We start from the raw sequence: 10,622 nt of genomic DNA, 5'->3' as shown, positions 1-10,622 counted from the left end.
ATTGTATCCAATTAATTTTTGCCGAATAATCGTTCGAATTTTACTTAATTATTGTTCACACAAAAGAAGTAATATATTATTCTAATCGATATTTCTTCTGATTACAATTTCCTAGATAGTCTGAAAGAGGATGAACTTTTTTCCCTCTCGAAAAGTCTAATCGTTCGGGTGGATCGAAAGACGAAGTAAAGTCGTGACACAGAGCAATTACGGCAAGTCGCTGTTTATGACGTGTTTTTGTCAGTATCGTCGTGGCCATTCGATCGATTGGAAAAGAAAAACTGGAGGAACAGGATCTATCGAATACATTCTCCGGAAAACTACGTTCTTCGAGCAGAAAATTGCATTTTCTTCGATCATTATTGTTAGAGATCAAACGACATCATCTATAGATATACTTAAGTTATTATAGTATACTCGATCGAAAATAATCAGAGATATTGAATCGAAAGAGATCGATCGAACGATAAAGGATCTTCGAAGATAGATTTTTACGCGTATATTAAATAAAAAAAAAAAAAAAAAAAAAAAAAAAAAAAAAAAAAAAAAAAAAAAATTATCTCTTCTATGTTTTAACACGTCATTTGTTTTTCTCCGTTCGGTAATGAAACTAATTACATGCTAATAATCCACGCATAACTTTATAAGAGTTAGAAAATTCCCGATAAAATTTCGAATCATTATCAAAATCCAGAAAAACAATACGCATGATTATGAATTGAAAACACGTTTATTTATTGATCCATCTTATATAATTGTGTACATGAAAAGAATTAATTAATTACTTGTTGATATGAAAAAGAAAAAAAACAAAAAAAAAAAAAAAAAAAAAAAAAAAAAAAAAAAAAAAAGAAAAAGAAAAAAGTGGAGTAAAAAAAGTTACAAAGACGAAAACAAATATTCTTCTTTTTGTAAATTTACATATTACATACTTTCATTGTTGATAAGATAGATTATTCTAATCTTATTTTGCCGTATGTAATACGTACTTATATCCAAGTACAAGTATTCTTAATTAACTCCTTTTCTTATCGTTCCTTTATGGCTCGTTAAGCGTACAACCGCAAAGGGACGACCGAATCGAATTCTTGTGTTCAATGGAATGGATCGATTCGATCGAGAAACATTTCTATACACCTTAAAAGATCGTTTAAGAGATCGATCGAGAAGAGAGAGATTTTGAATTTCGATAGATCAAAAGAAATGAAAAAGGATCTGTTCCTGAAATTCTTCGCTAGATCGTATTCTTCAAGGATCGAGGTGACCTCGCGAGCTTGATCGATCGGCACGATCGTCGTCCTTGAAGTGGTCGTCGTCGTCTCTCCCTCTCCTCCTTTCCTTCTCTCTCTTTCTCCTCTCTCTGTCTCTCTCTCTCTCTCTCTCTGTCTCTATCTATCTATCTATCTGACAGAAGGAAGAGGAGAAGGAGGAAGAGGAGGTACGAGAGCGAGAGTTAGAAGGCTCCTTTGTCGCTTCAGAGCGATGGCGGTGCTGGCATTCGGCTGACGACGATATATCTAAGCAAGATGGCGTTCTTTGGTTAGATCGTCTAAACGATGATAGAGAGATAGATAGAGAGAGAGAGAGAGAGAGAGAGAGAGAGAGAGAGAGAGAGAGAGAGAGAGAGAGTGAGAGAGTGAGAGAGTGAGATAGAGGGAAAGAGAGAGAGAACGATTTGAGGCACTTGGAGGCCGCCCGGTTCCAACTCACATTAGAGAACGACGATCCAACGTTATTACTCGCATCGGCCGCGTGATTCTCCGGCATCCGCGTAATAAATCCGCAGCGGGACAATTTCTAATACGTCGCGAGCACCCTCTTTTTCTCTCTCTCTCTCTCTCTCTCTTTCTCTCCCTCTTTCTCTCTATTTATCTCTCTATCTATCTCTTTCTCTCTCTTTCTCTCCCCCTCCTCTCTCTCTCTCTTTAAGCCTTAGGCCACGTCCATGGAATCGGATTCCACATTTTACGTCTTCGATCGTCCCGTTACGGAAATTGTCTGTAATCGATTTTCAGCGGAAGGATCGATCGCTGAAAGATTCTTGATTGGATTCTAGTTGAGAATTTGTTTCTTTTTTTTTTTTTCTTCTTCTTCTTCTTCTAGAGCTTTGCCGACTTTCGTAAATTCTAACGGTACTTTACTTGTTTACTCAATATCTACAGGTGAATTAATGAGTTCAATTAGAATAGAACATTATTGTAATTGAAATGATGGAGTATATTTAAATAATAGACAGCATTAAAATATTACGTATAAATGTATAATTAAAAGGATTTTATATGTATAATTATTCATTTAAAAAATATTTCTTATGATTGATTGTATAAGGTTGACGATTTATTATTATTATCATCTGGGTGATAATAAGTAATTTTCAAATAATTTCGCACAAAAGAATATTTAAAAATTCAACGTAGTTCTCACGACAAAGTATTTGAATTCGTTCTATATAATCATGCTAATTCTTCGAAGATAAAACGACCTTGCGTATGTCTCTTAAGTTAGAAAGAACTTGAAGCTATTTACATTAAACGTCAGTTCGACGATCGGAAAATGTCGAGCGTATCGTTTGTCACTTAGTTTTTTGAAGAGCATGAGCGAGACACAATGGAAGGTGAGACAAGGCTAACCGAAGGTGGAGACGAAGGAGGTTGGTAGAATGAGAAAGAGAACGAGGAGAAGGAGGAGGATAGGGCCGACGCGTGTCCCCTTTATTTTTAATCTACGCTTTAAATCACGGAGCCGCGCACTCGCGACACGCGTCGACGTTCGTGTTATTCGCAAATATCGATTCTGAAAAGCGCCAAACAATGGCGCTTATTTTCTGTTTTCAATGCCCATTGTGTCGGCCGCGACTGGCCAGCAGAGCGAGTACCTCCCTTCCTCCCTTTCCCGTCTCACTCCCACTCTTTCTCTCTTTACCCTTCGCTCTTCTTTCTCTTTCTATCCCTTGTCCTCGATCGAAAGTCCTACGGAATTTTTACATCGCCTTGAGGGACCTCTTCGAGTCATCGATCCGAATCACGATGCGTTCTCCTTCGTATTGCACGTACATTTACTCTACTCCCTTCTTCTTCGGTAATAATCAAGAGAGAAATGGGGGAGGGAATTGTCTCGATGATACGCACGAATCATTGTTCTCCGATCTTTCAACATTTTTCGATTTGTCATTTACACTTTGATTATCTTGAGTTTCCTCTCTTCCTCTTCTTCTTCTTTTTCTTTTTTTTTTTTTTTTCTTTTTTGGATTTCTTTTCTTTTTTAATATACACGCCCAAGCGATCAGTGATCGATCATAGACTTTATTTCTAATGTTCCTAATATGTTAATTATCGATTTCAACAAGATACTTTTGTCGAGTATCAAATCGACCTCGAAAATCGATTCGAATAGTAAACTCTTTGAATCGTTGATAGTCGACTCGTTCGCCGTTAGTCGTTAAACTAACTCCGCTCGACTTCGACATCTTTGACCTTTGACAATTGCCGACTCGCGTCACCATCGTAGAGTAGTAGGCTCGAACGTTCGCTCCTTCTCAAGAAGGCATTTCTCATGGTAACGTGCCGTGATCATTATTGCGTTGAGTCTACCTACCAATCGAGAACGGTAATTAAAATTTGCACCTTGCTCCTTCCGTTTAACGTCGTCTCGTTCTCGCTCCAATAAAACTTTTGAGAGTAAGAGATAAATTATTTTCTTTTTCTTCTTTTTTTTTTTTTTTTCTTGACTTTTTTCTTTGTCCATTTATCGATTGACGAATATGAAAGATTTTCCAGTGACTTCTTTTTTTCTTTTTTTTTTTTTTTATTTTGTCTTCATTATTTCCAGGTTTATGCACGTCGAATGGCCTTCTCTATCGAACGACTCGAATCAATCTCCGTCGGGTGTTTTAAACGGTGAGTTTATGTCTTAGTTGCGTGGTAGTCGCGCATTAGCGTTCGACCTGTCACCGTTTGTTTTTTTGCTCTACCCCCCCCCCCTCCCCGCCCCTCTTTTTCTCTTTATCTATTATCATCTTCTTTTCGCATAAGCAAATACAATATCAAATAACATTATACGTATAAACGAAAAATAGATATTACATGAGATTAAGCATTCGGACAATTCTATCGTTTCTTATGAGAGTATCAACTTTGCTAATTTTTTGTAACGATAGATACGATTATAAAATATTATATAGAGAGAGAAAAAAAACTTATTATAAGATGAAGATCTTTGACGAAAAGAAATATGTATGCGTAAATCGCAGGCGATCGAATGGAAAAGGGGAAACGGAACGGAGGAGTCCGCCGAGTTAGAATTTGCGAATGCACGCTGCAGCGTAAAGTCAAAGTGAAAGTGCAGCGGACGCGAGCACTGACGGTGTCTTGGCTTCGGCTTGGGTAGCGCGGAACCTTATGACCTTGTCCTAAATACTGCGACTGACTGGCGAGCTCGCACCTGGACCGGTATCGCCGATGATGCCGGGGCGTCCTCTTCTGGCTTGACCGTTTCTATTCTTTGTTCAAACGCATTAACCGTAACAGACTCGTTTCTTTTTCGACGATACGAATATGATTGCCTAATCTATAGGAGAGATCTAATATTTCTAAAACGATGAAAACTTTCGAATAAAAATATACGAGTTTAAATGATTTTTCTTTGTTTTTTTTTTTTTTTTATTCACGTTTGTAAAGATAACAATGCGTTTTAGAAAATCCACGCTTATTAAATATTACAAGGAAATAATAAAAAAAAAAAAGGATGAATATCTTTTGTTGGGGAAACAAGAAAAAAAAAAAAAATCATTTCGCTTAGACAAGACGACAATTCAAGACACAAAATATTGCAGAATATTGCAGTTTCCGCCAAGTGTCGCAACGCGGACAGTAAAAAAGGTGGCAGAAGGATGGAGGAGTGGGAAAACGATGGACGAAGGATCGATGGATTCAATTTTTTTTACGAGTCTCTCTGGCGCGAGAGCTGCTCGTGAAATTTTAACGGGCTTCCTCCAACGACGTCCTTCTCGGATTCCTCCCCAAGGATTCTAAGCGTCAAGAGATCTTGCCCGTTTATTATAGATCCTAGTCGACATTGTATCCTCCTCGTACTTATGGCATAAGATGCTCGCACAGCGATAGTTTATTTTTTCGCTTCGTATCCGATTTTACTGCGTTCGACGAGTTTTTCTTAAAAAAAAAAAAGAAAAAAAAAGAAGAAAAAAAAAGAAAAAAAATTCTAGATAGCACGACGAAAATCGTTCAAAAAGAAAATTAACTGATATAATTCGAGTATCCAACGTTATATAGATTTTGTATAATAAAATACGTTATCCTTATGATCGTCTACTTTAATCTAATTTAAATTATTTTAATAATAGGATCATTAATCGAAAATGTGAACATTAGATTAGATTAGAAATTTAATAGGTATTCTAAGAGATTCTGAAACGTGTATCTAAGATTTTTCTTTTATATATATATATATATATATATATATATATATATATATATATATATATATATAAAAGAGTAAGGAATAATCGTATCGTTAAAATTGTATTTCTCTTTTAGCGAATTCACATCGGTATTGCGATCTTGTCTTGGACTTTCCACGATTCGAAGACTCGTACGGTCGAAGAAGTCTAAGGAATCGGAGAAGACGGTGCGGATCGGGCAATTAAGCGAGACCGGTGCCGCCGATCTTTGTCTCCTTTACAATCTCGACGCAATTAAATCAGATATTTCAGGCGGCGCCGTTTATCGCGATTCTACGAAAAGCGCATCGGCGACCGGTCGTGTACGATAAAAACCGGGCCCTATGTACCCCCCACCATTGCTAGCCCTTCGCTTCACCGATCGTTTTTCTTTTCAGGATTCTCGACCATCGATTTATTCTTCTCTTCCCTCTCGTATCGTCCTTCCTTTAGCTGTACGGCAGAAGCAGAGAGAGAGAGAGAGAGAGAGAGAGAGAGAAAGAAAGAGAGAGGGAGAGGGAGAGAGAGAGAGAGAGATCGATAAATTCTTAGTCTTCTGCTTACAACAATAATATTTGACAATGTGCATAAATAATCAAATAAAAATATCACGTTTTCGATTTTCTTAAAGGGACTAATATAATTATATTTAAAAAAAAATCGATACTTTCAACACATTCTCGTAATATATTAAGGGGACCGAAAAGTAATGTCGCTTTCTTAAATTAAACTTCAAACGAATAAATTTTTAACAAGTTTTTATTTTTAATCACAATCAAATATTGACATGCTCAGAAACGACATTACTTTTCGGTTCCCCTAATATATCCACAAAGTGAATCTTTTATTTATTTTCTAACATTTTCACAATCTACTCAAGAAGGAAAGAGATTGTGATGTGCAATAAAAAACAAATTAGAATTGGCATAAATAAATACTCGTTATAACAACGATAAAAATAAAACATCTACGAATTCAAGCTCTTCTCTCTCTCTCTCTCTCTCTATCTCTTTCTCTCTCTCATTCGCTTTGTTATCGAATTAAGTCTGTTACTGAGCGTTGGTTCGTTCGTTGAATTCATTAGTAGCGAACAATAAAGCTTTGCATTAAAAACACGTTGTTAGTCGTTTCGACTTTTGATCGATCAATTTTACATTAAATGAATGATCGTAGTAATATCTCGAATTTATTCAAGAAAAAAGAGAAAAAAAAGAAAAAAAAAGAGAAAAGAAAGAAAAAAAAATAAAGAAAAAGAAGAAAAATAATAAATGTATTTGTTATGCTTCCAAAGTATGTGATTAGAACAAGAGATGAAGTAATGAGGAGAAAAAGGAGAGATATTGGATTATCGGAAAGAGATGGACAGAGATGGAAAATGATTTGCATGTCACTCTCGAAGAATCTTTCGTCTCTCTCTCTCTCTCTCTCTCTATCTATCTCTATCTCTCTCTACTAACACTCCATTTCCTTCGTAGTGATGAATAATAGATTAAGAATCGCTTATTAGGCGGCCTGTCGAAGTCTTCTCTACCGTCAAATGTTAGAACGTTCTAAAATGGCGGTCTCACCAAGGCCAGGCCGTGTTTTTACGACGACCGGTTTAGAAGAGACCAGAGACCGACCGCAATCGCGTTCGCCTTCTCGAGGAAGACGTCCGCGTCGTCGTCTTCGTCGGCGTCTTCGTCGCGAGGACCCAATCACGATCGGGGACTCTCGAAACCGGTCGGCCAATCGAAGCGACCGAAATCCGTGAACACGAGACACCATCCTTTACTCTCCCGTCTCTCTTCCTTCATCTCGTCCTCCTCTTTTTCATCGACTAGCATCGAGTTCTCTTTTCTCCTTCTCTCTTCCGCGAACTCGATCGAGACGCATTTTCTAATCCGTGATGAGAATCCTCGATGTGATCGATCGTACATAAGTACTTGCGTTTTATCATCGATCTGTATTTATCGACTATCCATCGAAATACAATGTAAAATTATTATAAAATATAATATTTCTCTTTTTAATCGTTTCTTTTTTTTATTTCGATCGATCGGATCTATTTACAAGTGATAAATCAATCTTTTTATTCCAATTAAATAATCATCCTTCATTGAAATTATTCCCAATTATGTTTTAAATATAATATAAGACAAAATACGTTGATGGTACTTTTTTTTCTTTTTTTTGTTTTTTTTTTGTTTTTTTTTGTTTTCTTATAAAATTCGTTTAAATAGGAAATAATTAAGAAACGTTTAAAATACGATCGACAAATATTTGAATATTTTGGTACATCTCTCTCTCTCTCCCTCTCTCTCCCCCTCTCTTTCTAATCGAATTCTTTCCCGAAAGATCGACGATCGAAAGCCGGTCGAACGGATCTCGGAAAGGACCGAAAACCACAACGACTAGACTCGACGAACGGATCTCTTCTCCTTCTTCTTTCTTCGAAGAAGAAGAACACAGTCGCAACCGGATTCGTGACATTTTCTAATCCACGAGTGAAGCAGTTTGTATTTGCAGTTAACTCACCGGCGTAAGATCGAAGGCGAGACGCGAAATCGAATACGTTTCGATATACATATATTCGAGATCTTATGTGCTTAAGAATGAAATCTGATATGCCTAAGATATCAAACATTGTATAGAATTACAATCATTTTTCTCTCTTTTTCTTTTTTTTTCCTTTCTTTTTTTCTTTCCTTTTTTTTCCCCTTTTTTGCTTTTTTTTTTCTTTTTTTTTTTTTTTTTTTTTTTTTTTTTTTTTATTTAAATCTTTTCTTCCTTTTTTTCCCCATTTTTTTTCTTTCTCTCTTTTTTCTTTTTTTTTTTTTTTTTTTTTTTTTTTTTTTAATAAATCTCACGTAAAATGTTTTTAATCAAATCATTCTGACATTTCGTTGATGAAAATTTGGGGAAAACCTTTTATTTATGATTTATTTATTATTAATAAGAAAAAAAAAAAGAAAAAAAAAAAAAAAAAAAAGGAAAGAAAAAAAAAATTGGCACGTTTAGTAAAACAAACATTCGGACCGCCGATTGTTATTGTTGTTATTATATATCGTCGTCATGCGAAATAAACGCTCGAATCAACGCGACGTTGGCCAAGTGCTATCAAATTAATCGAAAAATATACGGTATAACCGATTCGATGATTTGGCGAGCGCATGCCGCTTCAATAACCAGTTTTATCGATGGATTTTTCGCGTTTATTACGAACCACCTCTATTTATTATCCGCACTTTGTCGTTTCGATACAAAAATGAAGGTAATTTTAATAACGCCACGTTCGATTCTTTTTTTTTTTTTCCTTTTTTCTGTTTTCTTTTTTCTCTCTCTCTCTCTCTCTCTCTCTCTTTTTTCTTTTTTTTTTTTTTTTTTCACCTTCCCCGATGGATCCGACGGGAGAGATGGTTATTAAAAATATTACTGGATCGTTTGTAATAACGTAACGAACGAACAATAAATTGATTTTTTCTTTTTTTTTTTTTTTTTTTTTCTTTTTTTTCCGTAATTGTCAAATTTCGTTCACGAAAGTCAATAATTACATGTAAACGTGGTTAACAATTTGTTATAATCGATGACGTATTTTAATTAAATATTTTTAAAGAATGTAGAAACATTTTTCTAATCTTTTATTCGATAAAATTTACATAATTTCATAAAAATAAACGACACACTCCGGTTGGTTTAGTTAAATACAAGTGCAGGAATATGAAATATATCGTTTGTTGATAAGGATAAAAGATAGATTACAAAAAGGTGAACGTTAATTAAATTCTCAGACAGGAAACGACAGAAAACGACAGAAAACGATCTTTGAACGTGTTTTTTATTTATGTTTTGGTTTTCCTTGTGTACATGTACTATACATATATATATATATATATATTGTACACACACATATATATGTATATATATACTACTACATTTCTATTTATACTATTATTTACATCTCTTTTCCTTGTCTGTCTCTTTCTTTCTCTTTCTCTCTTTCTCTCTCTCTTTTTCCCTCTGTTTCTCTTTCATTCTTCGATTCACCTTATCGGACGAATACTCGTCGCAAGTAAACCGATAAGACATTGTAGATACGCGTGAAAAAGAAATAGAAATATCAGCTTATTCTCACGTCCAACTAATTGCAGTTAATGTTGCAATAAACAAAGATAAACAGGTACTATGTCTCTAATGGTAATAAGGGTCGTTTTTAAACGGCTATGAATTGTAGTTACAATAGATTCTTTTTAGCGAAACGAATTAGGTGAGTTCGTTAAGCAATCAATGTTTAGAATACAATCACTCGAATGATTCTATTGTCTCTTCATATGAATCTTACATTCTATGAATCAATATTGAATGTAAGATGAGATGAAAGAAAATTAATGTAATTTTAATATATGCTTTCTTTAAAAAAACAAAAAAGAAATATATATATCTTTTTGTCATTAATCAGGTGTAAAATAACTAAAATAAATAGATCAAAAATGTATTGATCTATTACTCGATTGAATTTTTCGATTATTTCTTTCTAGATCTATATAATTATTCTAAAGATGATGGAGTTGAATGTAGTAATCTATTCGTAATAATAATAATAATAATAATAATAATAATAAATAAAATTGAATTTAGTGTGATATATATTTTCGAAACGATACAGTTTGTTAACGAAGATATTACTCTAATCGTAAGTATTAGAAGATTTTGCGGAATTTCAAGGAAAAATGAAAAGCCTCGATCAGACGGATCCAGCGACAGTCGACGATCGAGTATCTTGTTCGAGCTCAGAGAGCGCACAGGCTTGACTAGAGTTGTCCTTGTAAATTCTAATGCTAAAACCGTCTCTCCGAACCTCTCTCTATCTTTCGAGCAAACGATTGGAATGTATTAGCAATGGTTTTAAGAACCTTGAAGGCATCGACCACGTTTGAAAGTAAGCTGCGAACAATTTCCTACTCGCCGGCGAGTCGCCGCACGCCGGTTAGGATAATTGCATTCGAATGATTATTCTTACATATCTATAATCTTATATTCGTTCACGCATCCAATACCATATATATATATATATATATATATATATATACTCTTGTAATGAGTATTAGATATTAGGTATACCAAAAAATTTTATCTGGTTTATAGCAATCGATCTTTCCACAGTTTCCTCCCGTTATCATTAAAAAGT

The 10,622-nt window shown here is 34.9% G+C and overlaps 1 protein-coding gene across 7 annotated transcripts in view; it reads left to right on the top strand.

Annotated features, from left to right (window-relative positions):
• The window catches only part of LOC124955851, a 29,881-nt gene extending 21,829 nt beyond the window's left edge, over positions 1 to 8,052 (top strand). The window contains exons 1-3 of one of the 7 annotated variants that reach the window (XR_007103005.1): positions 2,550 to 2,650; positions 3,829 to 3,896; positions 4,832 to 5,302. Coding sequence is in view for 1 of the 7 variants with exons in the window: in XM_047510880.1 (XP_047366836.1) it covers positions 3,553 to 3,606; positions 3,829 to 3,896; positions 5,553 to 5,787 (357 nt within the window). In the remaining 6 variants the exon portion in view is untranslated. Of the gene's footprint in view, positions 1 to 2,549; positions 2,651 to 2,841; positions 3,678 to 3,828; positions 3,897 to 4,831; positions 5,303 to 5,552; positions 6,360 to 6,506; positions 7,431 to 7,792 lie in introns of those variants that run through there. The other 6 variants (XR_007103008.1, XR_007103006.1, XR_007103007.1 and 3 more) reach the window with 6 other exon arrangements.
• The last annotated feature ends 2,570 nt before the right edge of the window (positions 8,053 to 10,622 follow it).

This window comes from Vespa velutina, chromosome 19, assembly GCF_912470025.1.
Source record: "Vespa velutina chromosome 19, iVesVel2.1, whole genome shotgun sequence".
Classification (NCBI taxonomy): domain Eukaryota; kingdom Metazoa; phylum Arthropoda; class Insecta; order Hymenoptera; family Vespidae; genus Vespa; species Vespa velutina.
The sequence above is the reverse complement of the archived record's forward strand: the minus strand, read 5'-3'. Positions and strand labels throughout refer to the sequence as shown.